Source organism: Aulonocara sp. 'chitande type north' Nkhata Bay, linkage group LG5 (assembly GCF_057382095.1).
Source record: "Aulonocara sp. 'chitande type north' Nkhata Bay isolate Kocher_YH1m ecotype deep benthic linkage group LG5, A_spYH_male_GT1.1, whole genome shotgun sequence".
Classification (NCBI taxonomy): Eukaryota; Metazoa; Chordata; class Actinopteri; order Cichliformes; family Cichlidae; genus Aulonocara; species Aulonocara sp. 'chitande type north' Nkhata Bay.
The window spans coordinates 22,781,185-22,804,200 of record NC_141348.1 but is presented as its reverse complement, the minus strand read 5'-3'; the positions used below and the strand labels follow the sequence as shown (position 1 = coordinate 22,804,200).

The window sequence follows — 23,016 nt, the reverse complement described above, 5'->3', positions numbered from 1 at the left end:
TGATTTTTTTTTTTTTGCATATTGCACTTTGATTTTTTTTTTTCTATGATGATGTGAAAAATTGAGGCGCGTCACACTAACTGATCCTTCTTCTACGAACTTACCATATCAGTTTTTTTTGTTTTTCCTGTGCCCTTTATTCACAGGGCGAGGCACCGCTACAAGCTGCAAGCGTTGAAGTGTTTCCAATCCCATGGAAAACCTCACTCAAAATAGCTTTTTGGAAAAGTACAAAAAAAAAGATGTTGGTAATTATAATAGTTTTTTTTTTTATAGTCACATTTTAGGAATAATTGATGGAAAAAAAAATATAAGGGAGCACACATACATATTTTCATGCAGGGCTCTAATCACCTGTAGTTCACTGATCACATGCAATGCTTTCACATCAGTTTAACCCTTCAGCTTCAACTGCTGGAGACCAAATGTGATGACGCAGCCGTAAAAACACAGATGACTTTCAAATCATCCAGATGGAACAGTGATTACTTTGAGATTCATTTAATGCCACACAAGCCCCTCCCCCTTCACTGACTCCATCTCCCTCTCTGCCTATCTGCAGTGAAACTGCCTGTTCACATAAGCTAAAAATAAATTGTGTCACTGAGCGTGGCCAACTGTACTGTTCATGCATTACTTATGGAAGTGTTTGCTTTTCTTCCATTTTCAGAAAAAAAGGGCCCTCAGTCGCCGAGCAGATATTGTGTTGGAGTGGTCTCTCAGGCAATATCCTCCAAACAGGAGCACTTTCACTGTTGCCGTCCTATCCACAGTGATGTCAGCAGTGTGGCAATTTATATGGCTGTGTTGTAGGTTGCCTAAGCTTTTCTGTCTCTTCTGCTTAAGAGTTGTGTTAGAGGTTCTGTTTAAGACCAAGCAGATTAGTCAGTTATTAAATATAAGCGGAGGATCTTTGTATCATCTGTAATGTCAATTACGCAAAATGTGATTCTTATTGTTTTCATCCTTTCATAACAACAAATCCAAAAATTCCAACAATCATAAAGCAGGAAACAGAGGCCCAGCTTGAATATCCACCACAGTTAAAAACACCTTTAGCCTAACATGTGAGGCCATACATTCTCACTCTTTACAAAATAAGAATAACTAAAGTTTAAGCAAACTACAGTTTCAAAGGTATTGGTGTATTTTTTTTTCTGGACTGTTTAGTCATAACCGACATCTAAAGATGAAGTTTGCATATAATTGCGGATACAAATCATCAGCTATTTCTCTGAGCAGTTTTCTAAGTAGATTCAAAGTTACTCAGAGCGAACTTGGATGATGTCTTGACTGCATGTGTTGTAAATCATATGCATTTCATGTTGATTTAATAATAACATGTTCACAGTGCAAACTTCTTTGCACATCTCCTGTAAAGAATTCATACAAATTTGTGACCTTGAACCTCTTTCTGTTTTGGTTTGCGCTGGAAGGCCTTCTGTTTTGGGGATTCGTGTAACCATCATGATTTTGTTCCAATTTTATGCTGCTTTGCTTTTAACACACCGACTTCAAAAAGTGACACTTCACTTGCTGCTTTATATTCCACCCTTTGTCTTTGTAACAAGATGCTCACTTCACGTTAGTGCTTTTAACTTTGTGGTTTGATGGAACCACATCAGAAAATCCTCATCTCCTCTCTGTTGTCCTCTGTGCTGTAACTGGGCAGAGAATAAAAATCAGTGCCAGAAAGATTTGTATTTTTCTTTGCATCTCAGAATCCTAAATTGTAATCACAGATTAAAACTGAGGCCCACAGGGCATTATGCTACTGAGTGGCTGATTCACAAACATCAGGGTCCTCCATCAGACCGGCCAATACTTGTAGTTGATATAAAGCTATCTCCCCTTCGTACAGACATTTTCAGGCACTGTAAAAGGATAACAGGTTGTTTCAGAGACATGTGGAGATGAAGTTTAAAATGCAGCCAGGGCAGCTACTGGTGAACATACTGAATGAATCATTGCTGATCAACACAATTACTGTAAGAGTGTGTACGGGCTCTCCAGATGGATTTTTAGTAACTCAAAACCTGACAGCTTTGCCCACAGAAGAGTTTGGCAGAGTTTCTGTATCGCTTCGGGGCCAGCCGAGAGCTCAGTCAGGCTGTGTTGGGTCTGGTGGGGTGGAGGAAGCTGCAGATGGGCTGTTGGCAGGAGGGATGGAAGATGGTGTCGAAAGGACACTGCTTACCTATCACTTGAATACGATCAAGTCAAACCCGTGGCTCAGGATTCCTCCTCTTCTGTCCTTTGCAGCATCATTCTCATCTTCATAAGCTTTTTCTGACTTCATCGCTTTATCTTCTCTGCATTTCCGTTTTTCCCTTTCTTGTCCTCAGTTTTCACACTTCTGTCTTTTCTGTCGGTGTCTCTGAATCATCCCATCTCTTGCCCACGCTTCCGTACGTTTCCAGATTTAGTCCTGTTTTGTTTTTCTCTTCTTTGAGGCTGGAATCGAGCCACATGTTTGACGCCTGCAGTCATCTCCAGAGATTACTGCAACACTGTGTGGGTCCAACTGTGTTTTCATCATCTTCTTTATCATTTTTTTTCTTTTTTTTCCCTGCTGCGTCCTGCTTTTTCTATCACAGTGGGTTGGAACAGGTGTTCGCTGACTCCATTCACAGATAGAAAGCTGATCATGCTGAAGCTGTTTATTCTACCATCGATCTGCGATAACACTTGAGTAACTGTTGCTTGGTCCTTATGACAGTCTTTCTATGATCTGCTCTGCTGAAGCAGGGTTAATGAGAGGGGAAAAAGTGATATTAATAATGCTGATATTGTTGTAATGGCAAAGAGAAATGTGAAAACACTACCATCATAACATTTTTTATTAAAGTTCAGGGTTCAAATGAGCACCTTTGACAGTCTAACTGGTGTATATTTGAATTCCATCAAATAAAACAATCAGAGTTTGAGATGTTTTGTTATTTTTATGGTGGCATATCTTATGCTCATTTTTTCAGAAGCAATACAGAGTTTTATTTTATTTTATTTTTTCTACAGGTGACATCACACAGAAGGGCTATGAGAAGAAAAGGGCAAAACTTCTGGCTCCCTACATAATCCACACTCCACGTAAGTGTTCATAATCCCTTTTTTGATCGGGCTAAGCATAGATGTGCATCCCTCGTGTCTTTGCTGTTTTCCTGTCTTGCTTAGGCATACTCAAAACAATATTTTCTTTGTCTTTTTGCCGTGGCAAAGAATCTGTTCTTGACTTAAATTAAAAAACTATATTTAAAAATAGAATCATTTCACACCCATAGCTTTTTTTAGTAGCTTTTTATTTATTATGTTACAAAAATGAAATTAAAAAACAAAAAAAAACAGACTTGGAACAGCAGATCTACAAAGCAGACAAACACGAGCTGATTCTCTCAGTTGGAATATGACAATCCATGTCCTTAAAACAACGTCCAAAAAGCCCACCTAAAAAAAATAAATGTAGCTTCAAACACACACAAAAAAAATCAATTTTAATATTTTTCATGTCATTTGAAATTTACATTCAGTTCAGTTCAATTTGATTTCAAATATATGGCGCCAAATCACAGCAAAAGTCACTTCAAAACGCTTTATATTACAATATTATAGAGAAAACCGCAACAATCCTCAGAGTAAGCACTTGGCAACAGTGGGAAGGAAGGACCCCCTTTTAATAGGAAAAACCTCTGACAGAACCAGACTCACAGAGGAGCGGCCATCTGTAATAATAGCGATAGCAGAGACCAATTGACATGACAAGTATACATGGTGTGCTTAATGCACAGCCACACTGTGCACATATGACAGCAACATGGTTTCATGGTAAAAAGGCTAAAGTGGCATTTGAGGTTTTCCTAAAACAGAGAAAACTATCCAGTCTTTGTTGTGATGCTCATTAATATCATTACTATCATCACTGAGGTTCTGAAGAATATTAAATGGTCTGATTCCTATACAGTGCTTTCCCACTCCAGGTGAACATTCAATGTGCTTTATACACCGTTTCATTTATTCACTGCTTCTGTTCACACTCTGATGAACAACACATATTTGGGAGCAACTCAGATTCCAGTATCTTGTCCAAGAATACTTTGAATACTTTGTCCAAGACTACAAACCACCAACTTTCTGATTAGTAGATGATGACCTGCTCTACCTCCTCCTCTAGCCACCCCGTTGCTAAGAATTCATGTACCTTGGTAGCCTGGTGAGCAGCCACAACAGAGCCCATAAAAACATCACAGCCAGAGTGAACAAAGCTAGAGGTGCTTTTAGGTGACTGAGAAATATATAGGATCCAAAGCAAGCTCCAGCTCTACAATAGCAATGTTAAGACAGTGCTGCTATATGGCTCTGACTCTTGGCGGGTAGTGCAGAAGGACATAAACCAAATCATCACCTTCCACAGCACAGTTAAACAGATAGTGTTTAACAGAAACAGTTAAAAGTTCAGCAGATACCCAAGGCCTGTTACAGGAAAGTCTTCTGCCTATTAAATCAAAGTGTTTGCAGAAATGAGTATGTAAAGCAGTTTTTGATTGTTTTGTAACAATGCATGTATTTTGTGTTTATTTTACAGCACCACCTCCTCAAAATGTACAGCCTCCTGCTCCTAGTTCCTCGAGCCATGCACCTCCACCCTCCAGCTCATCCCGGTATCGTGAGCGACGCACTCGCAGAACGCATCGCAGTGGAGGAACCCGGGATGACCGCTACAGATCAGGTGAGCAAGAAGTCCAGCGCCAAAATGTTCTTCATCCCACTTTGGTTGTCCCACCACGGTCACACCAGCGGTACAGCACACTACAGCACAGTTTTCAGAGCTGAAACGATCCGACAACAGTCTGTTTTTAAGCTCAGATCCTGGGCTGTTTCAAAGGGACAAATTAAAGAGCTGTGGGGAACGTGTGTGTGTGGGAGAGCGAGGCAGACAGCAGTGCTTTGCCGCAGCTGGGAAGCCCCCTTAGTGAGGACCCCCTTCTCAGGCAGAAGAGTGATGTCAGTGGCTGGCTATGTATGAGAAGGTTGTGAGGAGAGCAGGGGAATACAGATTTTTTTTTTTTTTTTTTTTTACAAAAAAATCCTATATAAGTGGTAAAGATCCGAGAAAGTTGATTCTGTTCAGCCGCTGTGTTTTCAGTGGGAGAAATGTTTCGTCACTCATCCATGTGACATCTTCTGCAGCTTACTGCAGATTTCCTCAGCCTCATAAACACTATATTTACTTAATGATCAAAACCAACACCACTGACTAACAGTGGGGCTGTGCAGCCAGTTTCATGATCATTACTGTGTAAGTTTGTTAAGACTGATGATCAATAGTCACGAGTACCATTCAGAGAGTAGTGAATGTCTGCGATCTCAGCATTGTTACGTGTTGAAGATGTACCCTTTGGCCCCCTCCTTGATTCAGAGATGGTTGTTTCCTTTTCACGTGAAGATGAGACAAGAGAAGCACAAAGCACGTGTGCAGGACACAACTAGTGTTTGTTGACTGAGAGTCGGGCTCTAAAAGCATCTCCCTGTGGGCTGACCCACACCCTGCTGGTTCTTTTCTTAAAAAGCCTCTCAGCCTGTGCAGCATGCTAAATGCCAGGCTGACTAATCTAAAGTCTGTCTGTCAGACTGGAGTTTAGTGGAGAGTTGTCTAAAAATGTTTCAGCTTTACAGAAAATCTTACTGGCAGGGGCAACATACATTATTTTTGTTTAATCTGGTTGGAGGATTCAGAAAGATTAGAGCTTAAAAAAACTCAGTAGAGGCTAAATTGAAATTGTGATAACAGGTCTGTGTTAGGAAATAAATCTTTGTTTTGATGTTTCGCTGATGGCATTGCACGATAGATAAGAATTTAAATATTGAAAGTCCCCAAAAGCTATATTTGTGTCCTGGCTTCAAAATAGGTTGTTGTTATGTTGGTCAAGCTATGATTGTTATACTTACTGTGAGTGAAACTTGGCAATAAAGCTCCCTTGTGTATTCAGTTACTGCTCTTTTATAAGACAATCAGTAGTTTACAGTGTAGTGGGCAGTGAATTTAGATTTGAGACACATGCATTTATCTGTGTTATTGTCTATGTCACAGTCACTTCTGTGGTTCAAAACCCTTAATTTGGATTCCATAGTGGAATGAAAATTGCTCCCAGAATTGTTGTGCTTCGTTCCACAATGTTTTCGTAGTCTCGAAAGTCTCCGACATATGAAATGAATTCTGGTATAAAGAATTGCAAATACTGCAAAAGTGGTTAAATTGAGAGATGAGAAAATGTAAAATAAAACCAAGCTGAATGGCAGATGGTATTCCTCAACTAAGTTTATATTGCAGGATGAGAACAAAAAGGAGTGTCACAGTGGACAAGAAGTTCCTTTACATGCTGGAAAATACAGAATATGCAAATATATTGATGCACTGAGGAAATACAACACCACACACATTGATGTTTTCACAATTATGTTTATTCAACTAAAATCTAAGAGGACCCATTCTTTCAGAAATGTTTTTAGAGGCAGGCTGTGTGGCTAGGTTTCTTTGGTTTTATACACCTGAATTCCAAGATTAAGGCATTGTTTGGCCCAATACTGTGTCCACATACTGCATATTTAACTCTGAGGTTTGGAGAAAATCAACAAAAACCGTTTCAGCACAGAATGTATAAAACAATATTTCTGTTCCTGATCTTGTTCCCTTTTGCAAATTTTAGGCTACACGACTAAGTCTGAAGCTGTGGTGATTCCATTCAATTCAGTTTTATTTATATAGCACCAAATCACAACAGCAGTTGCCTCAAGCACTTTATACTGTATAGTAGCAACCCTACAATAATGGAGAGAAAACCCCAACAATAATGACCCTCTATGAGCAGGCATTTGGTGACAGTGGGAAGGAAAAACTCCCTTTTAACAGGAAGAAACCTGCTGGAGGTTTCTTCCTGTTAAAAGGGAATCTGCCACAGCCGGCTGTAGGTGAGGGGAAGAAGAGTTGTGGTAGTAAGTTTATGGGGGTGTATGCTGAAGCTGAATGCTAGTCTTGCCATGTACAACGGCAATGCTAATAACTGATGTTAGCACGTTAATTAGCTTGCACACGTTTTGCTAATGTGCAGTAAAACAGAAGCTAAAGCTGAGCCCATCAGTTTTGAGGTACTTTGTTGTAATTTTGCACTAATGAAAAAAATCATCAAAAGTGTCACATTTCACCCTGAGGCACATGGATATCTCGTGATAAAGGCTGGCAGCATGTACTGACACATTTTACATAAAAAATAAAATAAAAATGCAAATGTGTTTCTGATGGTGGCATGAGGAAAAAAAGAAGATCACTAAAGTCAGGAGGTGTACCCCTCTGGGGAACAAAGGATTACTATAGTAGGCTTATAATGGCAGTTCATCCAAAAACCGATGAGGAGTTTCTATCAGAACCAAAGTTGTGATCCTACTCGACAGAAAAAATGAACTTGATGACCTTGAGTCATGTTGTTAGAAAATGGCAGGTCAGAGATTTCTAATTAGAAGTGTTACAGCCTAAAATAATGTAAGAATAGTAGAAACTGCAGCAGTGAGGAACAGAAAAAATAAGGTGGTTATAATTTTAACAGACTGCAGAACAATTTAATTGCCTCTGGCTTCCTGCAGTTATTACACCTCTTACACAGCCTGTCACTACGGAGTTCACTCGAATACACCGCTGACTGCTTTCTGGAGCTGCTCTCGCTATGATTACACTTTATGTTTTATGTTTTATGTACACCATTTTAGATTCAGATTAAGAAGATAAATAAAACGGGCATGCATCAAAGACATAAGTAAAGGTCCTCAGCTGCCCACATGTCAGTATTGATTGGAACTGGAGTAAAACTCACCGCAAGCTGCCACGCACCCCACTGTGCCCATCACCGTGGAAACCGCCCTCATCCTCCCGGACATGTGCAAGGAGTCGTCTCTCCTGACGCTCCGGTGCGAGGATGCGCAACAGCACATTATGAGAGCGAATGATTTAGCTGAGAACAATCTGTTAAGCAGAATGACAGTTATGTAATTATGGTCCCCACTGCTGCTGTGAAATGAGCTGTGCTCTGTGATTTATTTAAATCTGTTGATGTTTCAACAAAAATGATGCCCTCCAGTCGATAGATGTGAAAATTCCCTAAGTCGTCTTTTGTGGCGCGTGTTCTGTTACATGTTCTGAGCGTGCGTCTGTTTACGCGGTGCCTTTTAATGCGCCTGTGGGTGTCATCAAGTGAAAGTATCTCGGCATTCATTACTGTGTGCATTTGCGCGTGTAGGCATGTGAGTGGGCTAATACACGGCTTGGCTCTCTCCTCTCTGTGTGCCGTTTCATTGGGAAAACGCTGTCTTCCTGTAAGGATTTCTTCAGGCTTCTCACCTGTCACCGTTCTTCAAGTTTTAAACATGACTTATAGACATAACACTGCACTCCTGCTCTCAAAAAAATGCTGTCACCAGCTAAAGCAAAGTAATGTTTTTCATCATTATTTTGCAAGCTTGCTAGATTTTTCTCTTCTTCTTTTTCTCTTTATCGTGGGACTCCTAAAGTTAGTTACTGTGCCTTGAAATCTCATTTAGGGGGCTCGGCTCCTCGGTTGAGATCCCCTATGGAAATCATTCAAACATATGAAAATGTTATTCACACAGCAGTGACTCTTTGAAGTAGTTCAATAAACTTTCATATAACAGGAAAAAAAAAAGGTCTCACTAATGGAAGAAAAATACCATAAATGGAGGTAGTAAACAAAATGTACATTCTTGAGTCATGTTGAAAGAATGTGAACAGCTTTTTTTCTTTGTGGCCTTCTTTGTTTTGTTGCTCTGAATGAGATCCAAAGCCATTGGAACTAATCTCTACCTAAACTAAATGTGTTTGTGTCAATACAGATATCCATACTGAGGCAGTACAAGCTGCCTTGGCTAAACATAAGGAGGAGAAGATGGCGCTCCCCATGCCTACCAAACGCAGGTCCACATACGTGCAGTCACCCATTGAAACACGCACACCACCAGGTAGGACGTGCGAAGGCATTAAAGTTGGACTTTTTAGTTAAGAATTATGGACATTTACATTTTCTTTTGTGGCACTAAGACTCCTCGTCTGGATCCGAAGATGAGACAGCCGTGCGCAGGCAGTCGTCAGTGGTTGCTCCCCAGCCTCAGGTCAACCCCAACCTGCAGAGCCCGGAGTCTTGGGTCAACCACATCGTCCAGGGCTCTTCCACCTCCTCCTCGGCCTCCTCCACCCTCTCACAGGAGGCCAAACCACAGCCTCAGAGCCAACCTCAGCCTCAGTACAAACCGCAGTACCAGCCTCTTTATAAGCCTCACCACCAACCACAGTACCAACCTCAGCACCAGCCCCACGAGCAGCCTCGCACTGCCGCGGTGACGGACATGCTGGCTCACAGTCGCATTGGTGAGACGTGCGCCTGTGTGGAGAATGTTCTGTGCAGACGTTGTGTATGTTAAAGCAAAGGACAGTAGACTTATTAATTATTTAACTGGAGGAAAAGCAGCAGGTAAAAAGTTTGGATCATCTGATTGGTCAATTTATGTAATGCTGCACAACTAGCTTTAATATAGCCTAATCCTGTAATGCAGAGTACATAAACCTACCAGCTATAGTTAGCTTGTGAGTAGTGTTTCACATACAAATAAACTGAGGGCTTTTCACTGCCATGTGTGAAGGTAATAATAGTCTTTTGTTTTTGCTAATGCATGAGTGTTTTATTTTTATTTTTTAAATTTAAAATTATAGCTACAGTACATTCGTCCCATTAAAACACGTGGACATCTCACTGCTTTCCCTTACAGCCCACTCAGAGAATAGTGCACCTCCTCCAGATGTGACAGCTGTGGCCCCTCCGGCCAGAGGCCCACGCGTGGACCTGCCCTCCAACGCTGTCGTCCGAGGGATGAGCCGGGGACAGAGCCGCTCGAGCATGATGGAGACAGCGGATGGTAATGGAGAACAGTTCATTTTTAACATTTTGTGTCTCTTTGCAAGAATCTGATTTCTCTTTCTTCAAATAAGTGTTGACTTCCAGCTGTGACCTTTTTATTAATCAAGTTGTTTTTCTTCCCGATTTTTTTTCTTTTTTTCCACTCTGTCAAATTATTTTTGACCGGCTAATAGGAAGAGGTAATATACAGAGTAAGGAAACTCCTTAATCTACAATGTCCATGGCGTTCTGTGTTTCTGACTCTCCCTGCTGTGTGTACTTAGTGATTTAACCAGGAAATGAAACAAAAGCAACGTCTACACGCACAAAAAGAATCCTCATGTGTGATCCCAAACCAAAAAAAAACCTTTATCCCGGCTCTCACTCCGTTCTCCTTGTGTTGACGCCACCCACCGCGCTGCTGCTTTTCAGTCCGGACATATGTTACGGTTGACTCAAAATGGTGTATCTGTGGTTAATTCAATTTTTTACTAAAAAGTTACGGCATGAAAAACAGCAGACTATGTGATGGTAAGACGCTTAAACAATGTTCTAATGTTCTGTCACTGTGTGTCGTGGGATGTGTGACTGTGTATTTATCCCTGCTGCTGCCCCTCTCCACCTTCACCCTGCCTGTAGGAGTTCCTGTAAGCAGCAGGGTCTCCACTAAGATTCAGCAGCTGCTGAACACCCTGAAGAGGCCTAAGAGGCCCCCGCTCAGTGACTTCTTCACCGATGACGCCGAGGAGATCGTAGAAGGTACGCTGCTGCACTGAATTAGCTGTAGCGGTAGACTGTTCGACTTGCACAAATTACACATAGAAAAATTGGAATTTGTGCCCCTCCTTACTCCAACGTTTTATAATAAGTTAAAATAGTCAGATGTAGTGCTCCAAAATGACATTTCTGATTATTTATGAACACTTACCTGTTTTACAAATGTATATTTAGGTTTCTCTAATAAGCCAAAGAGTTTAAAAGTTGTAACTAACTAGCATAGTTCCCATTTAGGGTGAGTTTGATGCAGGATATTTTAGGGGCTACATGCAAAGATGTTTCCTAAATGCCACACATGCAGGAAGTTGGTCTAAAAGAGAACAACTCTAAGGATGCACGCAGTGAAAGCATGTATGCCACTGTTTCTAAACACTGTAATCTGCCCAGAAATCAGAGCTAATGCTAACTGAGTCAACAGCTGCTGGTAAGGAGAAACCTAGTTTGTATTATTTTTATTAAACCACATATGCAATGACTGGTTTAGTCATTGCATATGTGGCAAGAACTGATTGTTTTATAAATGTCCCCAAATTTCTTTAGCAGGTTGAGAATTTGCTTGTAAAGGTGTGTGGCCAGGCTAGAATTTACTGATGTTCTCTGAACGTCTCACGTGCAGTGTTATTGAAAACTTCAAACTTAGTGGCTCCATGGTATAATGCATGCACTCACCTAGCAAGCGACAATCCCTGGTTTCTCTCCCTGGAGGAGACAAAAATCCCTTTGGGCTTGCGTCAGGAAGGCCATCTGGTGTAAAAACTGCCACATAAAATATCTATCTGCTACAGTGACCCCTTGTGAATAAGGAAAGTAGCTCACAGAAAACTTCAAAGTCAACACTGCACTCTGTCGGGTTCCCTGCAAACCAGATGAACAGACACATGCAGAGACATACAGAGATTCCTGGATTTTTTTTTAGGGCGATTGCTTTTCTGACAGTTCAAAAATATTTTTCTAATCCTTTACTGATTATGTTGAGCTATTTATGAGGAAAAGGATGTTTGTACTTGGCTTTAAAGTTTGAAAATGTTAGTAAAAACACAAAATAAGGATAATTAACGAATCAAGTCTGCATCCCTAACAGGTAATATGTTGGTAATAAATTAAAAGATATAAAAATGAACCGTTTTTCACAACATGGTGACAGAAAAGTGCTTTGCATTTGTAAATCGTTTTAAATAAGTGTCTTTGTATATGAGATTTTTTGGAATTCAAATTTGTGTGATGTAAAGCAAAACACTGATAAAAATCTATTTTAGAATAAGGAGATAGTGATAAATCTTTGGCATTTATATATATGTGTGTATACATATATATGTGTATACGTGTATACACATATGTGTGTGTGTATATATATATATATATATATATATATATATATATATATATATATATATATGTATATATATATATATGGAGAGAGAGAGAGAGTTTAAGAATAAACTTGTTGTATAGTTATAACAAGTTGCAGACTTCTTGTTTATTCTCTGCCCAACTCTGCTTGGATCAACTGATCGTTGTGTTTGTGGCATTTCAAACACACATTGCCAACAGGCAAGCTGCCCTCTGGTCAACAAACTATGCATTATCAGCACTCACTTTACAGAATGTTGTCCAATTCTTATTGCTCTTCCTTCTGACGATGCTGTCTGTGTTGAGCGCTCAGTGAATCTGCGTTCGACTACTCCGCCTAGGCTGCACTGTCGAGCGCAGATCCACTAAGCGTTCAACACAGACACCCTCATTCAGATCTGGCGTTTGGAATTATTTTGGTTTTTTGGTTTTTATGTAACGTATGACCCTGAAGGTAAGCGTGTCATGGACTAAAGTAAAACAGTATGTTGGATGTGCCACGCAATGCTCAATTACATGGGCGGGAACTAGTGCGTTAGCGCAGTTAGCTCGTTAACGTGTTGGCCGTCTAGCCCCACGCAGGGGTAGCTCGTTAACGGAGATTTGTGTTGTGGCGTTAACGTCATTTCAACGAGATTAACGCTGACAGCACTAGTGGGAACACAACGAATATGACTGCACATTTACCCCGACATCATCCTAGTGCAAAGACAAGTGGAAGCAGACAAAACCAACAAGCATGCATGCTACAAACTTTACCCGAGTCATTTAGACAGCCGTTAGCACATGATTCTCCTTATGGGGACCTGATATGTTTAATATTGTGGCGAGCTCAGACAAGGAGGAGACGGAGGTATCGTTTGGTCTTGCTTCCCGTGAGCTAGCCAGGGAGCACAGCCGTTTATTGACATCTGCAGAAGAACACTGCTGCTAGCTAACTGCTCAGCCCGGCAACCGCACAGCAACAACAACAACAACACACAGAGCGCCCTCTGACCCCGGAAGGACACACCGTGGCAGCGAGAAGGCGTCACCTGTCACTATGGCAACATAAACAAAACATAACTGTACAAACAGAACCCCGAACAGCCCTGACCCGCTACATAGCCCCCACCTAAGGGGTCAGTCGTCCCCGACGACCCCATTACCCCACACAAATGTCCAGGTGCCTTCTTTTGGCGCACCGGCCGGTCACGACCGGCGGGGGAAAAGTCACTCGAGTCAGAACATGGGGTGCCACCATCATCCCACTTCTGACACCAATGTGGCGAGCTCAGACAACGAGGAGACGGAGGTGTCGTTTGGTCTTGCTTCCCGTGAGCTAGCCAGGGAGCACAGCCGTTTATTGACATCTGCAGAAGAACACTGCCGCTAGCTAACTGCTCAGCGCGGCAACCGCACAGCAACAACAACAACACACAGGGCGCCCTCTGACCCCGGAAGGACACACCGTCGCAGCGAGAGGGCGTCACCCGTCACTATGGCAACATAAACAAAACATAACTGTACAAACAGAACCCCGAACAGCCCTGACCCGCTACAATATGCTGCTGAGAATATAGCCCAGAAGTAGCGTATAGTATAGCTTTTATTTTGGAAAGAGCCATTTCTCTGTAATAAACTCTCTTTTCCAAAGATGAGTGATTCCTCAATCAGATACAGGTGTTACCGCGCCAGATCCGCGGCCCCGAACCGTAGTAAGGAAACCTCTGGCAGTTACTTGAAGGTTCCGTAACTGACTCGTAGCCGGCAACAGCTTACTATACAGGTCAACTCCGCTAGCAAAAAGATCGAAGGAGGCGTAGGAAACTGCTTCACCGAACTTTATTTCTTCTCTAAGGCACGAACACCGCGTACAGTGGGCTGAAACAGTTTACTCACAGCGAGCATCGCCGACACAACTCTGGCTGTCGAGGGAGTTATTATATTCCTTTTATTTATTTTCTTTTCGTCTCTTCTGTAGCTAACCGTTACTTTTTCCCCTTCTCCGCTCTCTCTCTTCACACACACACCAGGCAGTCCCGCTACACACATCCCGAATACATTTCCCATCAGGCTTCATCCTTAAAGGGCCATGCCTGTAAGTTAACACAGGGCTTGCAAAATCGCTAGCCCGACGTCCCGGGGCTAGCGATTTTTCCAGTCGGGCTACCAAAATCTATCTCTGCCCTGCCCGTCGGGCTATCATAGGAAGGAAAAATATATGTCAATGCTTTTGCATTCTTTCGTTAATGTAGCTGGGTAACTATGTCATTGGCATCGGTGAGCCACTGTCAATATGTGACATATTGAAATCCTGTTTGAATTTGCTCTTGTTTTTTGCTTTCACTTTGCAAATGTCCAGGTGCCTTCTTTTGGCGCACCAAAGTCACTCGGGTCAGAACATGGGGTGCCACCATCATCCCACTTCTGACACCAATGTGGCGAGCTCAGACAACGAGGAGACGGAGGTGTCGTTTGGTCTTGCTTCCCGTGAGCTAGCCAGGGAGCACAGCCGTTTATTGACATTCTGCAGAAGAACACTGCCGCTAGCTAACTGCTCAGCGCCGGCAACCGCACAGCAACAACAACAACACACAGGGCGCCCTCTGACCCCGGAAGGACACACCGTTGCAGCGAGAGGGCGTCACCCGTCACTATGGCAACATAAACAAAACATAACTGTACAAACAGAACCCCGAACAGCCCTGACCCACTAAAATATGCTGCTGAGAATATAGCCCAGAAGAAGCGTATAGTATAGCTTTTATTTTGGGAAGAGCCATTTCTCTGTAATAAACTCTCTTTTCCAAAGATGAGTGATTCCTCAATCAGATACAGGGCTTGCAAAATCGCTAGCCCGACGTCCCGGAGCTAGCGATTTTTCCAGTCGGGCTACCAAAATCTATCTCTGCCCTGCCCGTCGGGCTATTGTAGGTAGGAAAAATATATGTCAATGCTTTTGCATTCTTTCGGAAATGTAGCTGGGTAACTATGTCATTGGCATCGGTGAGCCACTGTCAATATGTGACATATTGAAATCGCGTTTGAATTTGCCTTGTTTTTTGCTTTCACTTTGCAATCGCGCAAACTGTGTATAGAGAGCGACAGTACTGATTGGTGAGTGATGATAATTTGGGCACCAATTCCTCTGACATCGTCTTATCAATTGTTAGCTTACTATGCAAACATGACAAGTGAAATCTCCCACAGCAAGCTTAAACATATGAGAGGTTGATCGCGCAGAGAATCGCTGACCATTATGTGTGTGTGTGTGTGTGTGCAAAAGCAGCAGGATACATATTTTAGTTCTGCTGAGCCAAATAAGACAGGTCAGGGTGAAGAAGTGACAGCCAAAGAAAAGCTTACCACAAAACGTAAAAGTTATGACAAATCAGACTATAAGGCAAAAAGAAAGTGCAGCTTTCTGGTTTCATGGACAAAAGAATTTCTGTGGCTGCAATATGATGAGCTAAATAACCAGGACTGCACATAAGTGGTCCGCAGGTGTGCATTCGCTGTCAAAAAAACAAACAAACAAAAAAAAAACGCGCACAAGATATGAAGTTGCAACGCGTGTTTGCATACATAAGATTTTCTTGACGTGGACAGACATTTGTTTAAAACTCTTAAAGATGTCGAAGAAGCTCCTTTAAGCAATTACTTTGGTGTTCCTCCACCTCCAAAGAAATGTCAGAAGGAGTCCGAACCACAAAAGAAGAAAAGTGGTTGCAGGAGGTGAGCTGGCTTCAAACAAATGATGAACGCACAGAGATGTGGTGCGGAATGTGCCGTGAAAATCCCACTCTAGCGGACTAAAACAGTGCTTTTATATGGACGCAAACGCGCGTTGCAACTTCTTATCTGGTGCGCGTCTTTTATTTTGACAGCGAATGCGCACATGCGGACCACTTATGTGCACCCGTGTAAATAACATAATGTTCTGCCGGGTGTGTTGTTGGTTTTCTCTCGATTTCTGAGTCGACAAGCGCCTTTGTTACTGGGACCAGTCATTTTAAGAAAGGCCCCCATTAGAACCCATGAGAAATGCAAGAAATGCATTATTGCTCAGTCTGCAATATCTTTCCCAGAACAAACACCAATTGCAAATAACATACTAAAAATAAACCTGAAAAATCTGTTTAGAACAGCGTACTATGTTGCAAAGAGTGAACTACCACTGGCAAAATTTAGCAGTCTTTGCAAACTTCAAAAAGCAAATGGCCTAGATCTTGGTTCCACTTGTCTCTTACCCTGACTTCAGCGGAAATTTCAAATTCAGGATCTGACACAGACTGATTCATGTCCTACACAGTTCTTACAAGTTCATAGAAATTTCTGTTCAATTAGAACCAAGTATTTGAGTTGATGATTGTAATTTTTATACAATGTTGTAATTTGTTTTTCAACAATTTTTTGATTAACGTTTTGTTTCCTTTACAATATTATACTTTAATGTATAATATTGTAAAGGAAACAAAACATCAATAAAAAAAATTGCTCTCTTTTTTATTCGGGCTACTTACATTTATTTTGGGCTACCAAAAACTGAAGAGTCCCTGCCCGAAGGGCTACCAGGGAATTTGAAATTTTGAGAGCCCTGAGATATATTTATTTTTTTAATTACTTTTGTTTCAGCAACATTAAATTTAAAAACTGTACTTTTGAGTTAAAATATATATTTATAATTTTAATAAATGACAAATTAAAAAGGCATGAACGATTTTTTTGTATCGAAAAAATATCGAACCGTGACACCAAAGTATCGAACCGAGAATTTTGTGTATCGTTGCACCCCTAATATATATATATATATATATATATATATATATATATATATATATTAGTAAATTAAAAAAAAAAAAAAGAAAAAAAAAAAAAAGCAGGTAACATGAGAGCTCAGGAAACAAAGGGGGAAACCATGTAGGAAGAAACTGATACCCCGCATGGACCGGTTTTACCTCCGTGATATCTCATCTCATTAGTCTGTAATATACTCAAAAGTGTCCTGTTGTCTCTCTTTCACAGTGCCCCAACCGGACCCCAACACACCCAAGCCAGAGGGCCGTCAGATCATCCCAGTGAAAGGGGAGCCTTTGGGAGTGGTCAGTAACTGGCCTCCAGCCCTGCAGGCAGCGCTGGCTCGCTGGGGAGCCACTCAGGGGAAGAGCCCCGCCCTTACTGCTCTCGACATCACAGGCAAACCACTCTATACACTGACTTATGGTGAGACACAAGATTCAAAGAGAGAAGTATAACGTCATCAAGTCAGTAAAATGATGTCATTTAATGTCATAAACGCTTATTGTGACGACTGAAAGATAACATTATATATGTTTATTATTTTAAAACCTAGTAATAGTAAAAAAAATGTGCAAACTCTTTGACATTATATTTTTCTAAAGGTGCTAAACCCCCCCCCCCCCAAAAAAAAATCTACCATCTGTCTGTTAGGGAAGCTGTGGAGTCGCAGTGTGAAGCTGGCGTACACCCTCCTGAACAAACTGGGCACTAAAAACGAGCAAATCCTCAAACCAGGAGACCGAGTAAGAGCTCACACTCAGAAAACACACACTTATTTACAGCAAATGATTATTTTTAACTTGTGTATTTGCAATGAACATTGACTGTATCACAATTTATTGCTGCTGCCTCTGTGGGAGGCAGGATTTTTTTTTTGTTGTTGAAAATAACATCAAAAAAGACTGTTTTTAGTTTTTCACACACTGCTTCTATGCTGCTTTTATGTCTATTATGTCCTGTTACGTAAAACGACTGATATGGAAGAGGGTTTACTTTATTAAAATGACCACTGGCCCCAGAAAGTGCTTGTTTTAACGTCCAACTAAACTTTCTTGGTAGGTGGCGCTGGTGTACCCCAACAGTGACCCCGGGATGTTCTGGGTGGCATTTTATGGATGCCTCCTTGCTGAAGTTATACCTGTACCTATTGAGGTACCGCTGTCTCGCAAGGTATAAAAACCGTCACAGGAAACTTTCATTTTATGTTTTTATTATGTTCAAAAATCTGAGTGCTTTCTTGTTGTCCTGTTTGTGACGTGTTTAGGATGCAGGTATCAGCCAGGTGGGTTTTCTGCTCGGTAGCTGTGGCGTTGGTCTGGCTCTGACTAGTGAGATCTGCCTGAAAGGCCTACCCAAGACCCCCACGGGCGAAATACTACAATTTAAAGGTCAGCAAGCAAGTTCTGTCCTGAATGTCCTGAATACCTGTTTTGTTTTAAAAAAAGCAACCTTTGTCTAATTCAACACTAATGTCAAAAACATTGGGATGCTTTGTTTTGCAAATTTCAAAAACTCTTATTCACAGTAGAACCTGGAAAACAGACCAAATGTTTTAAATGAGAAAAAGTAACATTTCATAGCGACACGTATCAAAACAGTTAGAACAGGTCTGTGCGTACTGCTGTGTGGCATCCAGTCCATAAACATCTGGAAACTGAGGAACCAGCTGCTGGACCTTTTGGAAGGAAATGTTGTCTGCTCAACAGTCCTGGGTCTTCTTTGTCCTATTTTTTGTTTCATGATGAGCCAAATATTCTCATTTGGTGAACGGTGTGAACTGCAGGCAGGCAGGCCAGTTCAGTACCTCGCCTCTTCTACTATGAAGCTGTTGTAATAGATGCAGTATGTTGTTTAGCATTGTCTCCAGGCCTTCCATGAAGGAGGTGTTTGTCTTAATGGGAGCATATACCTTTCTGCATTGTTGGCACCTTTAAACTTGTGAAAGATACCGTTTCCAAAAAGGCACCATCAGAGATGCAGGCTTTTGAACTGAGCATGGAAAACAAGCCTCTTCACTTTAGTCCACATGATGCAGCATCCATGTTTTCCAAAGACAATACACAATTTTCATTCATCTGACCACAGAATAGTTTTACACTTTGCCTCAGTCCATTTTAAAAGCACTTTGGTCCAGGGAAGACAGCACTTTTTTCTTGATCATGTTCACTTACGGCTGCTTCTTTGCACGATAAAGCTTCAAACTGCATTTGTCGATTGCACAGCGAACTGTGTTCACAGACTGTGATTTCTGGAAGTGTCCCTGAGTCCATTCACACTCATGTTACTGACCCAGTTAGTTCAGTTCAGCATAACTTTCTTTTCCATCCTTTTGTTTCTTCCATCTCAACTTTTTCAGACATGTTACAAAATCCATCCAAATATAAAATGATCTAATATTTGTATGCCTGAGTTTAAACATTTGACATGTTTTCTGTGTTATGTGTGAGTTTATATGATTTGCAAATCATTGCATTTTTTTTTTTTTTACACATTACTCAGCATCCCATTTTTTAGGGAGAATTGGGGTTTTAATTCAGATCAATTTTGGTGGCTTTTAGAAAACCTGTGAGGTTTTGTTGTTGTTGTTTTTTGTTTTTAAAGAAATTAAATATTTCTCGAAATTGTTGTGTGATGCATATCTTCCCTGTCTCTGTTAGGCTGGCCTCGAATGAAGTGGGTGATAACAGATTCAAAGTACTTGACGAAACCATCCAAAGACTGGCAGCCGCACATTCCCACTGCTAACACTGACCCTGCATACATAGAGGTAACACAGCTGTGCTTATTATTATTTTTACTTTTGTTGCTTCATTCTTAGAGCCTATTCCATCCTGTCAAAGTACCAAAAATATTTTAAAGCATCATTTTAGTCAGGTGTGTTGTGGCTCATCTGTTGCTTCATCTCTTTGTAGTATAAAGCAAATAAGGAGGGCACAGTGGTGGGCGTGGCTGTGTCTAAAGTGGCCATGTTAACCCACTGCCAATCACTGACTCAGGCCTGCAACTACTGTGAGGGTGAGTAGAAGGATAGTGTTTGCATCATCCATTACACAAAGCTTTATTTCGGTTCAGCTCCATATTATTTATATAACAGCAAATCACAACTTGAGTCATGTCTCAGTTTAGATTGTTTAGACATAGCCAACCTCACTTATGTGTTTGTGTCTCTGTTTTAAGGGGAAACTTTGGTGAATGTCTTGGACTTCAAAAAGGACATGGGCTTATGGCATGGAGTTCTCACAGTGAGTGTCATTAGCTGTAGATTTCTAGGTTAGGTTAGGTTGCATATACAGCTAGGTGCATGTACAACGTCTTAATTTGTGTGCACATTATATCTGAACTATAAATTCTCTAGTAAATGTAAAATGTTAAATTACTAATGAAAGATTTCTTGCACAAAATCATCACAAAATGGGTTTCTCACTGTTTGTGTTGTTTGTCAAGTTGGAAGGAAAAAAATCCCTTCCAGTTTTTTTTTTATTTGCAACCTCCAGTAATCAGGTTGTTTGATTGCAGGCTGTAATGAACAGGATACACACGATCAGCGTTCCCTATGCAGTGATGAAAGCCTGTCCTCTCTCCTGGGTGCAGAGGGTCCACATCCATAAAGGTAAATTATCTTTTACTCTGAGATGAAGTGTATTAAAAAATAATTTTATAATTTTATAATACTCCATGTAACTCCTGCTGTTGTGCAGCTCGTGTAGCTCTGGTGAAGTGCCGAGATCTGCACTGGGCCATGATGGCTCATCGGGAGCAGAGAGACATCAGCCTGGCTTCATTACGAATGCTCATTGTTGCTGATGGTGCTAATCCCTGTGAGTATGTCCCGAGCCATCGCTGCTTTGTAAAACTGGGTCTTTTCCAACAAGCCAAATTAGATGTCACACTTTTAAAATTGTACTTTCCAGGGTCAGTGTCTTCCTGCGATGCCTTCCTGAACAAGTTCCAGTCTCATGGGCTGAAGCCTGAGGTGATTTGCCCCTGTGCCACATCTCCAGAGGCCATGACGGTAGCTATACGAAGGTAACTCACTGACCTATATTCACTGCTCTTATTGGATGTTGTTAAAAATTACAGAAAACTTAAAGACAAAACCAGAAGATTAAAACCAAATTCTTTCTATTCTTTCATGTCTCACACAAGCCACCTTCACAGCTTGTATTTCAGTCCAACTAGACAGAAATTTATATGTGATGTTGTTCATAAGAGGGTAGGCAGATGGCTAACAGATGGAAACATCCATGTTTGATTGTGAACTGTCTACTCGTGTAGATCCGGAGTGCCTGGTGCGCCTCTTCCTGCCCGTGCCATCCTTTCCATGGGTGGCTTGAGCCACGGTGTCATCAGGGTGAACACGGAAGACAAGAACTCCGCTCTGACTGTACAAGATGTGGGGCACGTCATGCCTGGAGGTGAGGGTAGAAGAAAAGCTGCATGATAAACGGCTTTTTGTTTGCATTTGTTTTTTTGATTGTAATTAATTTGCTAAAAAAGAGACCATTACGACCTACACTTAAAAAAAAAAAAAAAACAGTTTTCTATACATATTAGGAGATTACAATATTGACTAACTATAACCACGTGGTTATAGTGTAAAAATGTAATAGGCCTAGTTGCCGCCAGCTCTGAAATCTTTCTGTTTGACCTTTTGCACGTCTCCAAGAAAATGGAGGCAAACAAGCTTGTTCAAAAATATAATCATAAAATTATAATCATATGAGAAAATTAGAAATTCAAATAATTATCTTCTTCTTTTCAACATCCAGATAAAATGTTCCAGTTTTTTGGCAGATGTTTATTTCTAAGACTTCATGACATAAACAGTTGGGTTTTTGAACACTAAAACAGCATTTATTATTTTGGCTATATACCAACACTTGTTCATGTTACAGTTTGTAATGAATATGCAGACTTTAAGCTTTCACTTAGGAGGTCAAACTAAAATATTGTACCAACAACTGCCATTTTTATATATATATATAGTGCCCTGTTTATCTGGGCTCATGTGTAATTGAACAATCTATACGAAAAATTGACTCGGCCTATTCATTAATATTTCCTCATAAATGAATGAGGTCAAAGGTTTGGAAGTGATTCCAAGTGTGGCATTTCATTTTTAAAAGCTTAATCTGTGAACCCACAACATGCACTAAAGGAGCTCTCAGTGGAGGTCAATATCCACCAGAGAACTAGCAGGGACATTAGCACGTTGGCACAATAATGAGGGGGGTAAAAGGATGCACTGTTGTACTTGAACCTGGACTAATTTGGTCAGTGATCATGGGATCCTTTCCATCATAAAGAGAAAAAAAAACATTTATCAAACCTCTAGGAGACAGACATGTCATAATCCAAGCCTGTAATAAGCCCCTCATAAGCCTCAGCAGTAGAAAACAAAGATTAGACATTGGAGGCAGTCTGATGCATAAGTGTGCATCTGTGGTTAAGCAGACAAATTTGTACTTTAAGCTAAAATGAAACCCAGGAGTTTCTGAAGGTAAAGAAAGGCAAGACTGAAGGCATAAAGAACCACAAAATATAAAAAACATTTGCAGGCCTGGAAACAAGGAATCCCAAAGGAGGAAACTCATTCTTTGGTGTTATCTGTTTGCTTCCTGACATCGTGCAGCCATTTCCTGCAAAGGATCCTCAGCAAAGTCTTTAAAATGAATATTTTGATGTAACTGTGTTAATTTGTTCATTTATATTTATGACGCTCAGATAGGGGACTGAATATAAAAATTGTTAATTGTTAAAACAAGTAATACACTCTTTTATTAAATTTAAGCTGAAAGTCTACACTTTCCCACATTCTGTCAATCCAGTCAATCTTTTTAAACTGCAAAAATAACAGAAAGGATGTAAATCTGAATACATGTACGCAACAAAGAATGAAAGTGGGACTTTTTTTTAGTCATACGTCTAAGATAAAATTATCAAGGGAATCATTTTAAATTAGGAAGTCCGTGTTTTCTTAACTTTGCCTTTTTGTCCCTCCAGCTCTGATGTGTATCGTTAAGCCAGATGGACCGCCTCAGTTGTGTAAAACAGATGAAATTGGAGAGATAATTATCAACTCCCGTGCAGGAGGCAACATGTACTATGGCCTGCCTGGACTCACCAAAAACACCTTTGAGGTGCGAAAGCAGAATAACCA

The 23,016-nt window shown here is 40.9% G+C and overlaps 1 protein-coding gene across 5 annotated transcripts in view; it reads left to right on the top strand.

The window, feature by feature from the left end:
* Positions 1–23,016, top strand: part of dip2bb (DIP2 acetate--CoA ligase B (putative)b) — a 52,569-nt gene that overhangs the window by 15,960 nt on the left and 13,593 nt on the right. For 2 of the 5 annotated variants that reach the window (XM_086292206.1, XM_086292204.1), the window contains exons 2-20: positions 3,016–3,087; positions 4,577–4,720; positions 8,890–9,015; positions 9,095–9,421; positions 9,820–9,966; positions 10,142–10,159; positions 10,587–10,706; positions 17,082–17,279; positions 17,508–17,599; positions 17,916–18,026; positions 18,121–18,244; positions 19,514–19,623; positions 19,769–19,871; positions 20,034–20,098; positions 20,373–20,466; positions 20,555–20,674; positions 20,768–20,882; positions 21,132–21,271; positions 22,860–22,996. In XM_086292206.1, coding sequence (XP_086148332.1) covers positions 3,016–3,087; positions 4,577–4,720; positions 8,890–9,015; positions 9,095–9,421; positions 9,820–9,966; positions 10,142–10,159; positions 10,587–10,706; positions 17,082–17,279; positions 17,508–17,599; positions 17,916–18,026; positions 18,121–18,244; positions 19,514–19,623; positions 19,769–19,871; positions 20,034–20,098; positions 20,373–20,466; positions 20,555–20,674; positions 20,768–20,882; positions 21,132–21,271; positions 22,860–22,996 — 2,363 coding nt within the window. Of the gene's footprint in view, positions 1–3,015; positions 3,088–4,576; positions 4,721–8,889; positions 9,016–9,094; positions 9,422–9,819; positions 9,967–10,141; positions 10,160–10,586; positions 10,707–17,081; positions 17,280–17,507; positions 17,600–17,915; positions 18,027–18,120; positions 18,245–19,513; positions 19,624–19,768; positions 19,872–20,033; positions 20,099–20,372; positions 20,467–20,554; positions 20,883–21,131; positions 21,272–22,859; positions 22,997–23,016 lie in introns of all 5 variants that reach the window. The other 3 variants (XM_086292207.1, XM_086292205.1, XM_086292203.1) reach the window with 2 other exon arrangements.